A 23,035-nucleotide genomic window follows, 5' to 3' on the forward strand; every position below is an offset into this window, starting at 1 on the left:
TTCCTTCAGAACATGGACACCAAGATGTTTTGAGAACCGTCGATGATCTAATCATTTTAAGGGATTTGCATGTTTTTGGACAGTGGGATTAATCCAGAGAACCTGAGGAAATCCCCCCGACAGAGTCAAGTTGATGAATCAATGAGCTACTATATGCAGCACTGTACCAACACATTTCTGCTGTCGGTGTTCATGTCAACTCTTCCACACCGACCCACTGGAACAAAAATGTCGGCCCATGAAACTGATTGCTGTGCTTTTACCCAGTAAGACACATGTAGCCGTCCAGCTACGTTTACAGTAACACAGAAAGTTCTGTACACCTCCCTTTGCCCTTGGCTGTTACACAACCAAAAAGTGAGGCACCCAGGTTTCATTTTCCAAACCCAAATCGGGCGGTGCCATGTAGCTTTGCTCCCACCTCTGGCATTGACAAGGTTGGCACCTGCACCCCTGCCCAACCAATGGCCGTCACAGCTGTCCCGACTTGTCTGCTCAGTGAGCATTGGAGGGACAGGCAAGGACGGGCGGAAATGTTCTCATCCTCCTCTCCTCGTCCTGTATGGAGGACCCGGTGGCACCGGCACTGTAGCTTCTCCTGCTGACTTTTATCAGTAGTGACGTGAATGTACAGAACTGCCAGGGCGCATCCACCCAGTTGCTGTCAGGTGTCGTTCCCGCTAACACTCCACCTAGCCCCTGACCTCACAGGCACCCGGTGCGCCTGTCTGTTCGCCGGCCTGCTCTGCTCCCTCTGCACACCTGCGCAAGACACACAAATATACACATGCACGCACATCATACACCGACTCAGATTAAAGCCTTTTTCCCCACATAGGCCCAAAAGAGTTTGTGGCTTCTCATGCACCTCCGAGTGTCTGGGTCCTGCCCAAAGCGCACCTATGATACAATATGTTGTAAACAGACATGATGAGAGTCCAGCTGCTTTTTGCACTCCTCACATGTACCAGCTCACAGGTGCTGGCAACTTCCTCCCTGAAACAAAGAGAACACAGTCTGTGAAGCTTGTGATGAGGAATTTCACTGCCTATTACAGCAGGCAAGAGCAGCATTTGAATATTTCATATCCAAGTCAGAGTTATGAGGTGACGCTGAAGTGTGAAAATATGATGTTTGACTCTTGGCTTGTGAAAGGCAAGTGTGGTCACTGTGAAAAAAAGATGGTCATGGTTAAATTTTGCTTTGTGGATATAAATAGCCCTTCAGTGATGTCCCCCTGATCTCACCGTTATTATTTATTTATCGTCGTCATGATCTGGGGAGCAAAGCCAGCCTCACCATGCAATTTCAGACCGCTGAAGGCAAAGACAAAGAGGAGGACAAATGTCTATCCAGAATTTTAGAGCCTCATAATGAAGCCCAATAGTTTAGAGTGTAGTGAAACAGACCTATTTGTTCTGTGTAAAGACGTCATTGCCCTTTTGTTAAACTACCATATTGAGGATTGCTGACGCTGGTCTTAACGAGCATTGCTCTTTGCCAGGCTACATCAGTGGTTGTGTTCCCGTCATGACTCTGCCTTTTGTTAAGTATTTATTTTTTTTTTTCATTGACATGTTACTCTATTCTACAATTCATTTGCACCAAGAGAACCTAAGACTTGACAAGTAACACTATACACATGCCAATAAAAGTGATATTTGGCTGTGAAATTATTACAAAATGTCAGAAGTTGAAAGTAATTAGCTCCTACGTCCTGGCTTATTATAAAATTGGTTCCTTCTGTTGCTGTTTTGTCTTCTGCTCCCCTGTTTTGTCCCCCTTCTGTAGCGTCGGCACAGTTTTCAGCCGCTCACTCAGTTCACCCTCTGCTGCACCTTTCAAACTTCTTTCCTGCAAATGAGTTGTTGGACACGGTCCCTTGAGCCGCGTTGACGACTCGCTAAGCTAAAACATATAGCAAGTACATGTGACGTAGTGAATTTAAATCCAGTTCTTCCATTCCCTCTCTCTCCTCCCTGCTTTAGCAGGATGCCACCCCACTGCAGTCAGTTGTTATAATGCGGAAAAGCCTTGTAATGTAAATGTACTTTAAATAATGTATCAACATCATGTTAAACTCTGCTATCAAAGTTCTGATTCTGCAATATTTGTATCATGTCTGATTACTTTTCTCTGATAAATCTGTATTTTTCTTTTGGTCCATGAATTGTAGACTATTAAACCCTCAGATGTGTGGAAAAAAAAAAGAAGAAATAGTGTAATATTTCAACATTTTGGCAAATGTGCTTATTCACTCTCTAATTGAGAGTTAGATAAGGATATTCCCATATTGTCTGTTAAAGACTGTTTTAATCTGTTCAACAACCAAAGTGTTAAAATGACAAGCTGTGTTTTTATGGAGGGTTATGTGCCAAACCAGGGGCAGTGACTGACTGGTATCTACACGGCACCCTGCTGAGAAGTCACATAATCACCCATTTTGAAGTGGTGATAGGTGGATTATTATTTAAATTTTTTCCCTGGCAAGATTCATGATTTGTTTGTTGAACAATGGTGATCTCTGTCACTTTGTATTTTCTTCATTTGTTTTTTTTAAATCCTGAAACGTGCACGAATCCGATATAAAAGAGGAAATAGATCAGATCAAAAATATTCTGTTGAAAAGGTAATTAAATGATTCCATTTTTTACACGTTGTGGCCCTGGGGAAGGAAGGGTTGGTTGATTCATTTACAGTTCGTTTTTTTGTGAATTATAATTGAGGTATTTGTGTTGTATGTTATCTGAAGGAAATAGTTTTGACTTCCTCCTCTTAGCAGTCCAAGTGTCATCACTTAGGTATACTGTTCCGCCTGATTTTAGAGCGTTCAAATTGTATTACAAACCTTTTAAATCAGTTTCTTTGCTGCATGTCATGACTGTGTTGTTAGGATATTGCCCTTAGTCTTAAAAGCATTATCTTTTACCACAGAACAGCGAGATCGCTCTTTATGCTTGGCTCTCCGCCAACCCAATGCCAAATGAGGCGTCGCACTGGAGCTGAGGTAAAGAAAGTACGTTTTTAATGATTTAGCATCGAGTGCCTTTCTACTCTATATTCCATCAACTCATTTCCATGATTTGTAACTACTTGGTGGCTAGAATTATTCCTTCGGGAGAATAGTTCCTTGGCACAGAAGCAGACGCTCCATTGAAAATACACACTGGGCAATTTTAATTTGAGACGATACGGAAAAATGACCGATTTATTAAGCCTGTTTGATAATCAAAGCTAATGGGTCGTTTCAATTTTCTTAACTCTGCAACTGCTAAAAGGAAATGAAGAGAGGCTGACTGTGCTTTGTAATTTGGATATATGAAATGAGGTGATTTATAATTAAATGGAAGTGTGGTTTGGTGATCGTAAAGCTTAATTGAGTTATTTGTGAAGAGCATCATTTCCCCTACTGTAATGACCTGGGATGAATGTGCACTTCTACAAATATTAAGCTTTATTATTAAATGATTGCTGCCAGTAAAGATGACCTGTGTGTGTGTGTGTGTGTGTGTGTGTGTGTGTGTGTGTGTGTGTGTGTGTGTGTGTGTGTGTGTGTGTGTGTGTGTGATTGCGTGTGTGTGATTGCGTGATTGCGTGATTGCCATAAGGAACTGATCACTATGCGGTCACAGATCTAAATCTCTTGGTGTCTCAGATCTGGAGCAAACACAGAGGGGCCAAGGGCATTACAGGTGCATCATGATGACGCACACCGCTCATCAATGTCCTAGTCCTTGACAATGTCATTCTAAACTCAGGAAAAAAACAGATGCTTCATGGGGTCTGTTCAGCGAGGCGGGCTTGTTTACATTCTCCCTTTTCTTACTCCTCCTAATTCTTTCTGGCATTCGTTTTCCTCTCACTCCTTTGTTTTGATGGAAACTGGTATCTTATTGGTGGAAACGAAAAAGACAAGTTGATTGATCAGGCTGGGGGGTATTGATCAAGCTAATCCTCTGCCGTGACCCTTGACCTTCTGATTGACAGCAGCCCCCATAATGAGGCCTCGGAACAGAGACCATAGGATAGGGGGTTTTGGGAAGGGCATCTGTGGGGGAAAAAAAAGAAAACCCAAGGGGATGGGTAGCGTACACACACACACACACACACACACACAGCTCGGCTCAATCAACTTGGTGCCATTGTTACATTGCAATGCCCTCGATAACCCCAATTTGCATAATCGGCTTTTGCATTGTTTGTCCCAGACACATTAAGGTGCAGCATTGCATTGTTGACTGCAAATCAGCACGTGCCCTTTGTTTGCTCATCTCAATGTAGCATTATGTATTGTTTATTTATGCTGCAGCATGTGTTTTTCTGCTTACTGACTTTACAATTACACTAAACGCATTATGTTTCCTTTCCCAGCCGGAGTAAAATATACATTACATCTTACGCAACGCAGTGGGTCTACAAAAACTCCACGCTCCGCAAAGCACTTATTTACGACACACCCCAAAGAAAGAGCATCGGGTATATATGCTCTTTTCAAAGTCCCCTTCATTTTGTTAACGTTGTTTACCAACCACATTCTAGACATTCCAGCCATTTTTTCTCTTTCTATAGTTGCCTAAGGACTATACCTCCTTGAATGCTGCGGGACATTTGTACATTAGTTTTAAAGCGCTATACTCAGAGATTTCACTTCTGTCAGTCTGATTAGCACATTCACGCTAACACACTTCACACCGTAAAGCACATTTGCGTACACACACACACACACACACACACACACACACACACACACACACACACACACACACTATGCACCCCAAACGCAGGCTTCAACCTACTCTGTGTGGCCATATCCATTTCTGCAAGTAAATGTGCAATCCATGCAAATGCAGTCCTACAGCACTCGTGTGCAAGTGTCCACTTGTACACTTTTTGATGGTACAGAAATTTGATGCTTTATGGGCATTTGGAACATAGCTGGAAGGGAAAGCTTTGAGATGTGCTCACAAAGGATACAGTATTTAAGAGAATGTTGACAGGGACTTATGTAGGGCTTGTCCAGCTTTTGACAGCGTTAGTTTTCAACATTCTTGCACCCACAGCTCAGTAGGATATAGTAAATATTCATATTTAGTTGACCTACATCAACTAAAGTTGCTTCGGCAAACTTGTTAGCTTATTTACACATTGAGACACAGAGCAACACTAGCATTCATTTGGAGTTCGACTGTGTAATGACTGAAGAATGCCCCACCACAAGCTTTTCGCTAACATTGTCTGGCTGTCATTTGGAGCTGAAAAGGTTAGTGTAGTGGCTTTATCAGCTTTTTTTGCAGGCCGTAAAACCAAAACAATGAGTAATGAGCGCAAATTCGAATAGCTATGGCCACGTACGTGTATGTATCCACCCGTGCATGCATGGTTTGCGGTTCATGAGTTATGGCAGAGGGCATGGCTTAAGTATAGGGGACAGGGCTAACCCTACACCATTGACACAGAAACTCTCTGCTGGAACCGGTTTATAACATATGGGTGGGGGCGGGGCCAAAGCGCAGGGCGTGGGCAAAATCGGCACTTATGAAAAAGGAACTCTGCTGAGTGTATGAACATAAGGCTCATGAGTTTGGCCATGATATGTGAATCTGTTCAGAAGACCTATTATAGTGTAGGTATAATTGAGGCAGCTCTCACTGCCGCACCTTTTTTTGCAAATTGGCATGAACACAACACACAACTTCACACTGACACACTTGACCTCCATGCCAAATTTCCGCTCTCCTAAGAGGGTCGGAGCGGCCAGAGGGTGGGGAATTTCTTTGTTGACCGACCGACAGAACCATTATAGAGCTGCTGTTTGCAGTTTAAAAGACGTACGAAGGGGAAACTGCAGAGTTGGACTTTAAGTCTGTATGTTCATTTGAATTCATTTTAGTTTAAATGCATGGAATTATTTCATCATTTTTTAATGGATTTTTATTATTGCAGCTTAATAAAAGTTACAATAAGTACCTGTATTTAGTTTTAAATATTTTGACTAAGTTGAGGTTTGCCCATGGTGTACTTACATTCATCTTAGAATCTTAGAAAGAGCTGCTATGTTTCATGCATATCTAATTACTAAAAATGACTTTCCTTTTTGCACCATGTGTACAATTTTCCCATAGTATCGGGTTCCCCAATTAGCCTAAACCATGCCTCCATGGACACCAACTCGACAGAAGGTGTTGAAAAGACTTAAGGCGCTTTAATCTACAACACACAGGTTCGATATACCGTAATTAATCATTTTCATGGGTGCATTTTACAACGTGAAAGCTTGTACAGTATACAGTTTATTTTATGTGAGGAACATCTAGCAAGTGAAAGAAGGAGGATTTGAGTTCAGTGAGTTCAATTTCTCCATGTAATAATGAAAATTCACGAGTGACAAACTGGTCTTTGCACTCTCTTCCTCAAATCTTTACTCACCCTACAGCAATCCTTAAATCACCCTAAATGTTTTAATAAGTCCTAGCCATTTTTCTTCCAATGGGCCATATCCCATTCACCTTACCAGACATTTTTCCACGCTCCCTCACCCAGATGGATCAGACTACATCAAGCAAAAAGCTCCAGAAATCTTCCAAGAAGTATTTTTTTTCCCTTATTCCTTTCTTGGAAAGCATGCCGTTTCAGCCAGAATTTGGTGAACTGAAGGCCTCCGCCAAATTGTTGTCAGTCCTGGGGGCTTGATACCTCAACCTGGTTAATACCACTGCAGAAACCACTCTACTTCGTGTTTTTTTTATGGACAAGCGTCACTGCAACTGTATTTCAAGTAGGCCCGGCTAATGAGCTTTTTAACCATCTCCATATGGACGTGCTCTAACGTCTAGACGGAGGGGCAGTAGTGGTGGCAAGCGGTGGTGTGCTGACAGTGCCGTACTCTGCACCCCTCCACATATAATTCTTTCCCACAAAGCAGCAGCGTTAAACCAATGGCAAGCCCTGGTTGCCGTTAACGACCCATAATGGGTTATTGTTTACCACACAGCTCATAACAGAGGCTAAAATCCAGGATGTGAAGATGATGAGGAACATACTCCTCATGTGCATTCACATATGTAGACAGTGATACGATGTTCGGCATGGTTCTGTAGTTCCCAAAGAATTTCGTTTTTCCCGACGTGGTATGCCTTTTACACTATTTCATATAGATTTTTTAATAACTGATCTGCAAGTGCAGAAATAGTGGCATGCAAAGAGAAAACTTTCAAAAACGTATCCTACTGAACCGTCTATATTATTAGCCATGCTTCCACTGGAGTGGCAATAAACTTGTACATCTCACTCGTTGAATTTTACTAGATTGTCTCATCATGTGTCTGGGAACCATGTGTGTCATCGCTGAGCAAGAAAGGTTTATTGGGCAACTGTTTAAGATTTACTGTACATGTGGAGACGTTTAACAAAAGCATCGATTTATGTATTTATTTGGCAAAAATGGCGTACAAAGAAGCTTAGATATCAATAGTCATACTTAAAAAAAAGAAAAGCAAAAGGATGAAAAGATAAAAACAAAAAATGCCAGTCCTGCATTGAGGTATGGATGGGAAAATTATGTTTTTTGAATTCACTGTAGTAGTAAGATACCTAACTATATATTCATTAACTTCATACTAGCCCAATAGTCTGACAACATATGGTGGTCGACCGTGGCTAAGTGGAGAGCAGGGCTGTCCTTCAATCAGAGGATCGGCAGTTCGAACGGCTCCGCTAGTCGCATGTCGATGTGTCCTTGAGCAAGACACTTAACCCCAAATTGCTCCCGTAGCTGTGCCTACGGTGTGATAAAAACTGAATTGTAAGTCGCTTTGGATAAAAGCTTCTGCTAAATAACTGTAATGTAATAAAAAGCAAGACATGCTACTGGCAACACCCATGTTGTTGGGTCCGCTATACTAGAGCACAAAAAAAAACGATCACAGAGAAAGTTTGATCATGCTTCAACAGCCAAGTTTGTCAAATAGATCCACCCATTCAACCACGCAGCTTACCGGGCGGTGGTGGTAAAGTATCGTGCCATTTTTTTGTAAACCAACATTTAACTAAAACAAAATGAAGAACAAAATAATTCAAAGTTTTTTTTGTTTTTTTTTGGCAGTACAGCAAACATTTAGACGATTAACCAAAAACGTAAGCGTGGACAGAATTGTATTTTTAATTGTATCCATGTTCCTCCGAGAAGGTGAAGGTTTTGCGCCACAAAATGGCAAAAGTTAGCAAAGGTGGAGTGAAAGTTTGTGGATGGTGGTGTGTACAGAGGAGTGTATGACTGCATTATGACTTCAAGGTACACCGCCGATAATATGAGAGCTCAGTCTTCAGTTAAATTCTGCCTTAAAGGTGCAGAATGATCAGAATGATCTACTATCTGATTCAAGATGATTATTTGCGGATGCATTTGCTGTGAATGTAAATTAAACTCTCGTTTCGTTGATGTCATGCATCATACCAGACAGTGCTCTGACGATGACTACTATTTCATGTACCATTCTGCCAACACTCAGGTTATGTTTTGAATATCAAACTGCAACACAATAGCAGTCTCCTTATTTCAGTGTTCATTTATATGTTATGCCATTGGCCGCCCCTTCCATGCTAAGCGCATATAAATGACAGCTGTCATAAGCATTAGAAAAGATTAAACCCGAATTACGCGAATGTATATATTTTCTGTAATCTTTGCGATATTCTGTTTAAAAGTAACAAACAACACCTGCGTCTCAGTTCGCACGGCTCTTACTGGGTAGTGGTTACTTTTTACCAGAAGCTGCCTGCGTGACAGTTTTCATGGAATCACTGAAAATTCGACCTGGTATGAGTTAGTAGGTAGCACGGGATTATACTCTTAAGGGCTTTGATGGGTATTCTGTAACGGCATTATATTTAGAAAGAGCCGCCTTTTACGAGGTCCCGGCCACTATTATGGAATCCTACTGTCACTACAGCTTTGCTTTTATTGCCCTTTCACATTTCCCATTCAGATGTACCCCCATATTTACTGTAAACCTCATCTGTTCTTTAATGTGTGAACATTGTTGACACTGTATCATTTTACTCCCCAGATCATCCACACACACAAAAAAACAAAAAAACGAGGCAAAAGCATTTAGGTTTGCACTTTAGAACAGTCACAGATTAAGCTGGGTGCATTAATGGATTATAGGACAATGTTTTTTTCCTATTTGACTTTGCTCCACAGTCACTCTGACATAGTGGGATTATTGTACAATACTGCAACCACTTTTTCTCTAAACAAAAGTGATGGCGAGAGCAACGGCAGCATCACAATGCAGCTACAGATAAAGTTTGAGAGTGTTAATGATCTACATGCAATTAAACAAAGTTCATATAGTTTATTTTCTTAACACTCTGCCATTGATGGAATCAATAGAACGACATTCAAAGAGACATCAAATGTACTTATTTTTGCTCCAATCTGCTGTTGAACGTTAACTTACTGAGCTCTGTGTTTTTGGGACGTGCTCATATTTTACCGCTCCCACCAAGCTGTTACTGTTAGAAACACAGATGTAATCTCCCCGGGTCAAAAGTGGGGAAAAAAAAAGCCCAAAACTGTTAATGCATTCAGACAGCGAACGTGGATAATCCTGACAGTGTCACTTACTGTTACAACTCTGGATAAATATAATTATATAAACATGGTTAAAGATCAGTCCGTACCAAATGGCGTTTGTGCATCGAAGGATACAGGTTTGGGTTTGGACATACGGTTGCATGACAACGTCAGATAGCGTGACTCAAGTAATTATGATAGTAATCATTTATAATTATATTTTCTGCTCCTGCATCATGTGTCTTTTATGCCAATTCTTTTTCTGATTTGAAAATGTCAACGGTTTGTGTTTGTCCAGTGGTGTTCTATTCACTGTTGACCTCTCTTAACATCATGCCCCTCTGTAAGGGATGCAATGTATTCTGCTTTATGGACCCACTCAGATTTCCAGCGGGATTTGCAGAATTGCACAGGGGCTCTGTGACCTGAACCGTCACGGGTCATTGGGTTAAGATGGGATGTTGTCTTCCTGGACCATCGAATCCAGGAATAACTGGGAATCAGCTTGTTTTTAAAAAGGAGAGATAGTGTTCCCCTCTTTCACTGGCAAATGGTCGAGCCAGAGAGGCACACAGTTTGAACTTTCTGCATTGTTGATTGGTCCCTGCCCTGAGGGGTTTGGTGGTGGGTGCAAGACTGTACTAACACAATTCAACTCAATCTCCTTGCATAACCGAAGGATGGCGAATGACCTTTATGTGAGCATGTTTCAGGGTTCCCCTTCACCCCTCCTTCAGTCTGTACATAGTATACCAACCTGAACGGATGCTGACTGTAAGACATTAGGTCATCTTATCTATCTTCAGCACTCATGTTCCTTTATAGAGAGAGAGAGAGAGAGAGAGAGTGACAGTCTGATCCTAGGTGAAGAAGTGAAGAATGTAATTACAGGCCTCGAGAGATGTCTTTCACCTTCTGTCACGATACTCTGGTACCTTAGTGGGTTCACATTTCCATTTCCCCTCAGTGTTAACTGATGAAAGTTTCCTTGCAATACATTACAACATTAAATCACATTCAAGTGCATGACGCAGTGGTATTTTGCCGACTGAAAAAATAAAGGTAAAAAAAAAAAAAAGCATGCGTTTTACCACAAAGTGTGCATCAAAAGCAAGCAATCTCATGGGAATCAGGAGTCTTTGAGACAAGGACCCAAACAACAACTCATTCAAACAGATGGAAGTGTTGCCTCACAACCACAACTAAAGAGAGAATGGCGTTTAACAACCTGACGTGAAGATTTGGACACACAAAGTTATCCACTGTCTCCTTTGACAAGATTTAAATGTGTGGTCCATGTGAAACTCTGCTCCCAGCAACTTCCAAGGTCAAACACCTCCCAATATGTGATTTCCCCCGCTCAAGACACAAAAGGAAATATGTGGCCCAAAGTCGCAACACCATATGAAAAAGAAAGCAAATATTGAATGTTTGTTCTCTCTTTCCTTTATGGTAGGTGGCAAGTTTTGGCTGTCTAAACACACATTTACAACAAACAACCCGTGGGAGAACAGAGAGGAAACACCGACGTTCCAACTGACTGTCTCTATGGAAAACCATTATAAGGTAAAATCACGCTCCGCTCTGTGTCAAAATATCCTCAGAGTATAACAGTAACATTGACCAAAGGGTTGTTTTCATTTCACTCTGCAGCTGAGACTTACGAAGGCTTTGTCACCAATCTCAAAGGCTTATGAACTTTAGTCGAGAGTGTGGTTTTGAAACACATCCATCTCTTGACGTGGCAGTAAACATTAGGCTGTGTGAGTCAACCTGAAACTTACAAATCCCTCACATTTTTCTTTTTCAAATCCCTTTTGAAAAAAACAAAACATCTTTGTTTTGCAATAGTGAATTGTTATAAACGTAGACTGCAGTTAAATGGGTTGGCCAGATTAAAAAAAATTATATAATCAAAAACAAAACATGCACAGGTAGAAAATACACACAAGTGCACTTATTGCCATTTAGCGGTTTAAAAACCTCAAGTGCTGGCTTTTAAACTGAAAGAAGAAAGGACATATGATCCATCAAATTAAATTAAGTAAAGAAAGGATAAGAACTGCTGTGGCTTTGTCAATGTTCTCCCATTACTTCTTTGATCTACTGCTTACTTTATCTTGAAAGGACATTAATGAGAAACATGACTTTGACGGGACAGTGAGGTCTACCTTTATAGACTACGTCATACTTTGCCAAAGTTGAAATGAAGACGTCCCAGGAGCCTGTGAATAAACTAGTAAGTCTTTGCATAAAACATTTTTATTCCTAAATTCACATATTAATCCCTTTCGATTAGGCCTACAATTATATTTGTATGTATATATTAATATTACAAAATAAAAGCTTTAATCCCTAAATCATATTTGGGACAAACTCTCATTATATAATACAGGGAACTAATCATTTATTGAGAAGTACTCATCCGTTCTTTTATGTAGCCTATATCTTAAGGAAGGTCACTGCGGGGGGGGTATTTCACCAAATATCAAAAACGGGGACTGGAATCATTATTTCATGTCCTTAGACTGCTTGATTATGGTCCTGTGTAGAGGACTGGGTGTAAGTATTGGATTGTTTAAATTGTAACCGCTAGAGGGATACATATACGCCTTTCAAACTCCGTAAACACCATCCTATCACTATAGTGCCATAGGGAGAATTGCCGTCAGCGAGAGTTGCCTACCTGTGTGACTTCCCACTTTGAAAAAAAAAAAAAAAAAAAAAAAAAAAGCACAGCCCCGGAACATTTGAAACACGAGTTGTTCTTAAAAAGACTTGGAGAGAAACTGCCTCTAAAGCGGACGGCGAGCTCCGACTCCTCCAAGTGTATCAGCTCCAGGCAATCAATGAGGACCGCGGTGCCTACTTCTACAGCTCTCTGTCCCTCTTTCTCTCATTCGCCTTACCAGATATTATAGTGCATTTGAACTTTTGTACAGGCATACAGGCAAGGGGAAGTTTGGATTCCATTTTTTGATCACAATTTACCTCTTGTTTCCTGTAATAAATATGAGAGGTCGGTTTGTTGTCACTTTTCTTTGGAATGTAATATGTGCCATTTCTTATGCTGTTTTACGGGTAGGATAAGGAAACAACAAAAAGGTGTGACAAGAGCTTGGCGGACAACTGTGGATTTCTACGAGTAACTCCTACCGTCCAAAGGGGATGAGGGGGGCATCGGCCGGACCCCCCTCTTGATTGATTACTTATTAGTCATCCCTTTGGCTAAATGGGACCCATTGAAAAGGCACAGTGGAACACATACATGAATCAAGTATTCCTGTGTCCCCTGAATGTCTCCAGAGTAGTTTTGCTTAAGAGAGGGGGTCGTGGCTTATAAAGAGGGAAAAACAGCATAGCTTTATGGGTTTATTTAGACAGTTTCTACGGTTTGACATTCTACAGCTGTAAGAGAGAAGGAACAACTCGAGAGGATTCCAAAGAGGAGAACATTCTGGACATATATTTTTTTGTAGTTATTCCGTTGTTTCTTTTTTTTTTTCTCTTATTTTAAATATTTTTTTGCCATTACCTCTCCCGAAAAATGAAACTTTGGACATCTCCCTGGGTGTCTTGCCTGGTGATTCTCATATTGTGTTTTGGATCAGAGTGCGGGACAGTCCGGAGAAAGGGGAGATCCAAGAGGGAGTTGGTGCGCATTAGGGAGGCGAAAGCCACCATCCCAGGGGCTTGTGCCACACGTCTGCCCCGGGGCAAACGCTCTTTGCCCGGCTTGGAGCGACGGGTGCTTCGCCAGCGTCGGCGCTCCTCTCAGGCGGAGGAAAACTCTCCAGACCGGGGGAAAGCTGTCTATTTTACCGGCAGGGGAGATCAGCTACGGCTGAAACCTGGCGTGGAGATACCCAGAGGAAATTTTACTCTTGAGATGTGGATCAAACCGGAGGGAGGTCAACGATCACCCACAGTGATTGCAGGTAGGATAGTCTCCACATTCTCCATCATATTGTCAACCCAACTCCTTTTATAAGTGTAACTTAAAAACTGGCGACTTAAATTGGAAATTGAGAACTAAACATGCAAATGTGTCGTATTTTATCCCAGTGTCATGTAGTCTAAAACAAAAGCAACATGCAGTTTCAGCGAGTTGAAAATGAGTTCATCTATCAGACTAGACAATGATGTAATGCTCTGAAAAGTACAGTGGATAATTTAGGTAGTGCAAGCATTGGGTCACTGAAGATTTCGATCACATTTAAGTTTGCCAGTTTACGGAGAGAAATCGCTGCAACATGATTTTATTCTCCGAATTAATTTTCCTGTAATTTTCCCAGTTTAAAATGCTGAGATCCGTGGGTTATGATCATACAAGTGAGGGGAACAGCCAGCAGCTATAGGCTACTGCATCATTTGACCGGCAGCTGATGTCACTGTGCGTAAAATGTAATTTCTTTAAACCGACGAGGCTATTTTAAAACTATGATGTAATGGCCAAAACTTTGTGAGCGAGCACGTCACGTCAGGCACAAAGCGGGAGAGGTCTGTCGAAGAGGTAGGGCGCTCAAAGCGCGCAGCTCAAGCCCGCAAGCTTGAGTGTCCCCCAAAATCGACACCTTTGGATTGGCTACCGGAGTTACGGGACAGGACTGAGAGACCCAGGGTTTCCCCCCTGTCCGAAAATGTGCTTTCATGTGTGTGCTTTCATGGTCACTGGTGGTGTTCTGTAGGCCTATAGTCTCTCCAAAACGCAGACTATTGTGCGAAATCATGCGTTATTCGGAGCGTCTCAAATTTAAAGCACAATCAGTAATGCTGCATCCCTGCGCAGAGGACACACACACAAACCCACGCACACACTCACACACACTTGAGTAGATCCCTGTAGTCAGAGGAAAGCTTGACACTTTGTAGTTGTCATCTGTGCGCACTCCTTTTTCTCCTGCATCCATGCGTAAAGGAGCAGCGGAAAGGTGTTAAAACTGTTCTGCATCATCTCTTTCGACCATTAGCGCGTTTGTGCATTATAGTATAAGACTGTTTTTTTTATGCTTTTCCTTGCCGATAGGGAGCGTTGTATACACAACTCATTGCCTTTTACTGTATACTTGTGCAGATGGCTGCCTTTGAACTGAACTGAACTGAACTGAACTGAATTGAACTCAGTCCTCCTCAGCCTCCCATATGACAGTCTGCCCGTTTGGAGACTTAACTAAACCACTTTAATGAATGGTCCTTTTATTTTCTATCAATCTATCTATAATAACAGGAACATCTGTACAGTAGTATGCAATCCAGTACAAAAACAACACTGTGGCCCCCAAAAGGACCATTGAGTTGAATAATCACCACCGGGACCAAATCTTATCACAAAATGAACATTATAGGCTTTACAGATGTGGTATTGGATCACATTGTTTTGTAAAGGTGTTGTTGTAGTGCCCCGCCCACATTTTGTACTGGCTTCTCCCTACTAGAGATTACCATTCATGTATAATACAGTGTGTTTATTTTTTAAGATTTGCTCCCATCACACTCCCATCAGTGAGAGAGAGAGAGGGGACCTCAAGAGAACAAATATGATGATCAAACAAATTCAATAAAGCCTAATCTTTTAAATCCAATTCAGGCCTCAAAAATCCCAGTGCCCCTCAAAATGCTCCATCCGCTTGTTTTGATCCCAGCGCAGTGTTGTTTGCAGGAGCTGTTTTTTTACTGTGTTGTTTTGACCACCTCTCTCTCTCTCTCTCTCTCTCTCTCTCTCTCTCTCTCTCTCTCTCTCTCTCTCTCTCTCTCTCTCTCTGTGTCCCTGTCCCTTGTTGTCTTTTTCATTTGTTCTTACTTTCTTCCATTCTTCCAGATTCAGGCTCTTTCTCGTCTTTTTTTCTGAGTTGTGTCTTGTCACACACAATTCTTATAACTCTGTGGGATATCTTCATTTAGTAACAATAAATGAGAGGATTGTAACATATCAATTAATTAGAAAATATAAAGAAGAGACTTCAAGTTGCCGATTATAAAAGTTGCATTCGAATATGCTTTAAAAAAAAAAAAAAAGAAGCTTTACTGGCCAAGTAGTGTACACTTACAGGGGATCTGATTAGTTTCCGTTGCTCTCAATGTACACACACAAAACATACAGCTGAAAAACTTAAGTTTTAACTACTATGTTACTATATCTACACACACACACACACACACACACACACACACACACACACACACAGAACATCAAGTTCTATTTCCAAATTGTATGCGAACTTTGTTGTGCCCTGTTAGCCTTTGTATCTGGGTCATGTTGGGTTGTCCCGCATCAAAAGAAGAGGAAAATAAATCACAAGAGGGACGGAGGCTCTCTTCCATGACCTTCGTGGGATAATTATATGCAGACCTAGGCAGATAATTGCTGTGATAAAAGATATATTTTGGTGCAGTCATACAGTGTGAAATTACACACGAAAATAAGTTAAAAAACAAATTCAGCTCTACTGGACCCTTTTTCATGGATACATCCTCATTCATCATTAAATGTAACTGGTGATATCACGACTAAGTGGTTAGAGGTTGAAAAGGGGTTGAGCCCTGAGTGCAACACTTTTACTCCTCAATCATCACCTCAACTAGTAACATCACAGTCTTCTTATTAGTTTCAATCACTATCATGGCCGTGCACTGTGCCTTACTTTGATTTAATGAATGTTTGGAAAAGTTTTATTGAGTTGTCCAAAATCATGATTAATGTCCTCACATTTAATAGGAAGGTGTGATGACAGTGTCACAGTATAAGTTACAGTGCAAATTCATTTAGGTCATCTGACAACTATTTGTAGATTATTTATGACTCATTAAAACCAGCATTTTGTTGAATTCATTCAGAGTGAAACTTGACAGCCAAGTCAAATGTTGAAAGTCAAGTGTTTTCAAGTGTTGTGATAACATTTTTAAAATCAATATCCTAATGAAATTTTCCATCGTCTCCTCAGAGAAATTGCTGTGGCGGTCACTTTAGTATGACCATGAAAAGTTCTTTGACCGTTCAGAGCTAGAACAGCTAAAAAGTAAACCGAGTCTTCATTGTTACCTTCCTCCCTGCTTTTTATCAAGTCCTTGTGACTTTTTTCTTTCTTTCTTTTTACTTTTTTCCTGAGTTTTTTTTTTCTTGGAAGAAGACAAATGGCAAGTGAGAGGAAGGTTGCCTTTGAACCTGACAGGAACAGCTCTTTACCGTAGCGTGTGCAAATCCCTTCCGTGTGTGTGTTTCTGAGAAGACATAAATGTGTACTTTGTAATTTGTCTGTGCGCATGAGAGTTTGTGTATTTTTTCGTGAGCATACATGCATGTATAAGTATAGTATAAGTATGTGTATGTGTGAGCCAGAAGAGGCGCAGTGCAGGGTCTGGAAAAGTGTAGTGTGTTAGATTAATTGAGCATGGCAGAATTATGACAGCTGTTTACACTAGGAGCCCTACGAGCATTTTAGCACACCTTTTAGCCTTGAGTGCACTAGCTGACAGATGGAAGGCTTTTTCCTTCCAGTGTAGTGGAAAGGCTGAAAACGTCATCCACCAAAGGACTGACCTTGAGGATGAACCCAACCCTCGCTCTTTGAAGATTGGTCCATTGGAATACCAAGTTTAATGAATGCATACTGGAATGTGCATCTAATTAAAAACAGGTCAAAGTTAGCAAGACGTCCGTGCAATCACCATTAGCCAGACACTTATTGCAGGCTCAGGTAGGCTAATCGATGTGGAACAAAGGCATTTCAGTGGACAAGTGCATTGAGGCAAAGATGTAATCATCACTATGATGATCAGTTTATAATTTCAGACCATACTAAAGTCAGCAGAGACGAAATAAGAAGGGCATTTACAGGCATTTGATGCACAGATCACTGTAAAGGACACCCAATATGTGCTGGGTGTACAGCTCACAGATTGAGTGTCTCTGTGTGGATAGATATAATTCCCAGAAAGCTCATGGTTAGAAGTGCTACCCCGATGTTAGCAAATCCCAGGAATGTATTCTTGTGACAAGAGTGACGTCCTGCTCTCTCCCCAGAATCACCTGCAAACACACAGACTTTCACATGCTGAGATGGACCTTGTGAGGCACGTTGAGGTGCTTTGGAATCGTTGCACACTTTGACTGGACCCTGCGGATATATGCACATAGTCACGAACATGCATTCAAAAACACACACGCACAGACATGAACTTGTGGGCCTGCACACACGTACCTCAACGAGCGCTAAACAAGCAAACAGTTAACATTCAGAGATCCCTAAGAAGTGAAAACACATTACCATGCTGAAGCTGACATACACGGTCCAAGTGAAACAGGAAAAAGGTGTTTTGGTGCCTCTACAAAAACAAGGCTTTAGCTGAAAACTAGCCTTTTCTGGCTACCTCACTGGCAAGGGACATTCACACGAAGGACTTTAAATGCGCTCACTGTTCATGAGATGCCTGTACAGAGAGATTTCCATGGGGTCTCCTTAGTTAAACATGTACTTCAACCTAATTTCCAGGAAAACATGCACTTAGAAATTATACTGTATATCATATTAATGCATCTGTTCCCTAATCGCAACTACCTTTTTAGTCCCTCTGGAAATAACACTTTTCAGAATATTTCAGAATTATCTATAGAGTGTTCAAAATGTATACATTGAAGTCTAATTGGAATATATACCAACATATACTGAAATCAAATTGCATGTGGCTTGGGAATATTGCAGAATAACTATATTATTGAAAAGAGTCTGAATGTGTAAGATGAACAATGCTTTTTATTATTGATGAATGACAGATTTTCTCTTGTGTCCATGTCCACATTCACACTTGGAAATAAAGGAATGCACATATTAACTGACTTTCTTTCCATCCTCTCTCCAGGCCTATACGACAAATGTTTCTACGCCTCCAGTGACCGAGGCTGGCTGCTTGGCATCCAGGCGGTTAGTGAACACGGGAATCGTGACCCTCGCATTTTCTTCTCCCTTAAAACTGACCGTGCCCACAAAGTGACCTCCATCCACTCCAACGCTCGCTATGTACCCAACCAATGGGCACATGTTGCAGTCACGTATGATGGCGTGTACATGAAGCTGTTTTTCAATGGCGCCCAAGTGGGTGTCAGTCGGGAGCAATCGGGCGATGTCTTTAGCCATTTGACCAAAAAATGCAAAGTGCTGATGATCGGGGGGAATGCACTGAATCATAATTACAGGGGGGCAGTGGAGAGGGTGGGCCTATGGAGGCATGCCAGAGGGCAGAGGCAGATTGTCAGGCATATGCAAGGCCACGAGGACCCCCAAGATCTACCTCAACTGGTCATACGTGAAACCTTCGAGCACCCAGGCCGGAAGTGGCTGACAGTAAAAGATGGTAGCTTTCCTCAGCCTGAGCAGGGGGCAGGTGGGCGGTTAGGATTTCTGGGTGGTGGTGTTGTAAATTCTGAGGGATTATTGGACACAACGCTGGACCCTCCAACTTGTGGTCAAACTGTCTGCGACAATGTTGAGGTCATCAAAAACTACAACCACCTCTGGACCTTCCGTCGACCCAAGAAAGTACGATATCGTGTGATAAATGTTTGGGACGATGCTCGGCTGAAGCCAACTGTATCAGACCACCAGATCAGCCTGCAGCACCAGCAGCTAAATGATGCCTTTAGCCCCTACAACATCACCTGGGAGCTTAGCATCCACAACGTGACCAATTCCTCCCTTCGAAACCGCTTGATTCTAGCTAACTGTGATATCAGCAAAGTTGGGGATGATGCATGTGACCCAGAATGCAACCATCCGCTGACAGGGTATGATGCAGGTGACTGCATGTCTGTGTATCGGAGCCGTTGCCCTGAGCACAAGCAGGGAAATGGTGTATGTGACCCTGAATGTAACTGGGAGAACTTCTTCTATGACCTTGGCGACTGCTGTAATCCCAATGTGACGGATGTGACCAAGACATGCTTCAACCGTTCGTCTCCACACAAGTAAGATCACTCTTTTCACATTTTGCATGTAACCCTGTTTGTAGGAATGGTAATGCTCTTTGGTAATTGTGTAATGAACACAAGACTTAAGAGTTCACCACCCACAACATTCCTTGCTTAAATTGATTCATTTTTTGGTTGACATGATGAGTAGTTTTAGTAAACCAACTCCACACCATGGCCTCACATGTCTAGAGTAAATCAAAAAAACACATCTTTCCATATATGTGTCCCTGAAGGGAGGTTTTATTGTCTAGTCCTACTGTTTCCTGACCATTTGGGCTGAGGCTGAGTGTAACATAACTCCCAGCCTGTGTGGCCTGGGAAATCCTCCGGGAGCAGCTAGTCCAATCTAGCCGTGGCCTGGTTCAATCAGTGTTCCACACTTAAGCAGGGCAAAACAAACGCAACCGGATGACTTTTCTAGTAGCAAGTGCGCAAGCCAGACTATAAATTTTTGTATCAAAGTTTCAACAACTCTCCCCACCTTTTTCCACTCTGTCTGCTAAACCCAATCGTCTAATAAAGCTGGCTTGATTGGAGAGGGGAGTTTTCTTTTGGACAGAGTGATATTCTAAACAGAGTGTAAGGGCAATTATAGGTCAGAAAAGAGAGTCCAGTAGGATTTTGGCTTGTAGCAATGGAAATCGTTTAAAAAACATACCACTCTCTCCAGGAAACCACTGATGTTGCACATGTTTCCTGGGGAGGCAGGTATGGGTCCCGTAAACGTGGGTGCCTGAAAGAATTTTCCAGGAAAAACGACGAAGAAAGTATATTTCACTTGCACACGAATACCCCTATTACAGAATCTTCTAGATGGACTGCACGTCAACCAAGAGATTATGTGGTTTCATGCGGCCACTTTGGGAGAGTACAGAGGCCTTCATAAATGCATGCAAATTTTTGTTTTTGTGGTAATGTCACTGTGGCTTGTAGATGATGAGTAAAAGCTGGCAAGAATAATACATCTCTGGAATTTGCTGTAATAAGGTTTGTGCCAGACCTCCAATAGCAGGATTGTTTGTTTCCTACATTGAAACTTAACACAGTGGAATGAGACATTTTTGTGGACAATGCAGGGGATCTTAATGGTTATGAAAGAAAAACAGAAGAAAATGACAAAAATTCAGATGTTTGTCAGGATTTCTTACCACTTTCATAAGGGGACAAGTGAAAGGGAGCACATCTAGTGGGCCTAGTGTGTGGAATTGTTTTGGTTCTTTCTGATAGCGTGAATCAAGGAAACCAGTCTGTTTTCAATCACAGTTAAGCTGGAAGCATTGTCTGTTTGGCACTATCCTGTTGTTTAAAATGACCGCAAAATAGCTAAGTAATGACTAATTAACAACATCAGAGGGTAAAAGCAGGTGGGTTTGCTGTTGTTTCCTTAATTGCCATCGCATCCCTTCCAGCTTAGTCATCATTAGAAGCTAATTCATCAAGTGGCAGGGAAACTACTTCATTTAGACATCAGCCATTGGCAAAACGCTTGCCGTTGCAATGTTCAAACCTCCCTGCGGCCATTTGAAAGATGGGCTTGTGAAAGGAAGGATACCAGAAAGAGAGAAAATGAGACAGACGGAACAAGGACAAGATAATTCTCAGTCTAAAAAAATAGATATAATCTCCCCAAGTGGTTGCTTATTTTGCTTTGATTATGGTATGTCTGGAGAGACTTGCAGAGAGCTGCACTACAAACAGTTTGACATTCCTCCTTAATTATGGAATACTGGATGAACAATCTACCGCATATGCAGGGGAACAATGGTTGTGAGGTACTGCATTTATTTTTGCAGCGTTTGCGCCTGTTACCACTTACATGTACGGTTTTCCAAAATCTGGCTAACGCGGCACACAGGCAGCTCTGTGGTTCTGCAACAATCTCTCCTCTGAAAATACTATTGACCATAATCCCCCCTCTCCCTCCCTCATTTGGCTGAGGGAAATATTTTGCATTGTTTTCCCAGTTTTTGGTTTTTTGACACTTTTTTTTGGTTTCGGTGGTATTTGATGTGATCTGTCAGCATTTACATTCTTATGTCTGCAGCTAGGGGCATCTGAAATTGTGGCTGTAATTTATACGCTGTGAATTTACATGATGTGTGCAGAAAGGCAGAAAACAAATGGCACTGAAAAAGTTGTTTTAGGAAGCTTATATGAGTCTTTGACTGTCAATGAAATATCAATGTAATATGCAAGCAACTTGACAGAAGATCAATCCTATCATATCGGAAAGCTTTGCGAGTTTCTGAAATATATATATATTTTTAATACCTCCCAAACTAAAGCAAGATGGATACACACACTTTGCAAGGTGGATATTAGGACCATTTCGGCCTCAAAATGTTTTTGGGGAATGAAGTTTTGGCCTGGCTTTATCAGAGGCTAATAGGTCATCTGTTTTCCCTTGGCCTCTGTCTTTCTCCCCTTACTGAGTAAATACCTCATATGGTGGCAGGTTAATGGATGGACCACCCTTTCTCTTTCCTTCGCTCCCTCTCCCTGCAGTATTTTAGCTCAGAGTGGGGAGCTAATCTCCAGGGCCGTTGACTTGGGTGTTTTACAGTTGGTCATCTAAACCTTAAGCCCCCGTCCCATAAAACATTATGGAGTGCTTGGGCGTAAATACCAGGAGTTTGCACTTCCATTTTAAAGCCATAGCACACTTATAAAGCACCTGCTGCTGAAGTTTCACCTGTGCGTGCACGGGGGCTGATAAACGTCTTTCTGAAGAGTTCAGTAAGGAGGGGTTTACTTAGGCCACTGGGAAGGCAGGGGACTTGCATCTGGCTATGATGGGATAATGTGTCGACAGAGACTGTAGGTGGTCTTTTGAAAATATGATACCCTGGGGTATTTTGTCAATAGTGCCTTGGTGGGGTCATCGTCAATTCCATACTTCTCCAAATCCTTCTTTTTCCAACTCTTCTCTAAGCAACGAGCAGTCACAGCAGTATTCCCTGGATCTGAGCGTTGACACAGTTCCTATGCATGTCTCTTACTTGGAGGGGAAAAAAAGAAAATCGACGGAGTAAGTTAGAAGGTTAAACAGGGGAGTGCAAGTATAGCAATAAAGGCAGAGATGAATGATGGGTTTAGGGGCTGTGGTGTTCACCGACTCGATGACAGAGGAGATGAGGGCCCCCTCCAATTTTAAAAGTGTTCTTGGCCGTGAGACCGTCTTTGCAATGCCAGCTAACCCCTGCTTTCACACTATGCTGCCCCAGACACGTGTATACAAGGCAAATTTATGGGCTTGTATGAATTATATATGGGTGTAAATGTATGAGGTCATAATCCCCCATTTAATATGTAGCAGATATAATAGCATTAACACGGCAGTTTGAGCTGCCTCGCGCACCCCTGGATCTCCAACAGATGCTTAAATTTAAGCTTGATTTTATGCACTCATCTTATCTTACCTTTTTCTCTATCTCTCTCTCTCTCTCTCTCTTTTCTACTTCTAATTTTTTTTCTCTCATTCTCTGCTTTTGTAA

At 41.8% G+C, this 23,035-nt stretch overlaps 1 protein-coding gene across 1 annotated transcript in view; it reads left to right on the forward strand.

Annotated features, from left to right (window-relative positions):
- Positions 1 to 12,058: 12,058 nt before the first annotated feature.
- The window catches only part of pappaa (pregnancy-associated plasma protein A, pappalysin 1a), a 79,715-nt gene continuing 68,738 nt past the window's right edge, over positions 12,059 to 23,035 (forward strand). Inside the window, exons 1-2 of the mRNA XM_076086826.1 lie at positions 12,059 to 13,515; positions 18,434 to 19,535. Coding sequence (XP_075942941.1) covers positions 13,125 to 13,515; positions 18,434 to 19,535 — 1,493 coding nt within the window. The 5' untranslated portion in view covers positions 12,059 to 13,124. The remainder of the gene's footprint in view (positions 13,516 to 18,433; positions 19,536 to 23,035) is intronic.

The sequence above is a fragment of the Anarhichas minor genome, unplaced genomic scaffold (assembly GCF_050575085.1).
Source record: "Anarhichas minor isolate MPS153535 unplaced genomic scaffold, ASM5057508v1 ptg000002l, whole genome shotgun sequence".
Taxonomy (NCBI): domain Eukaryota; kingdom Metazoa; phylum Chordata; class Actinopteri; order Perciformes; family Anarhichadidae; genus Anarhichas; species Anarhichas minor.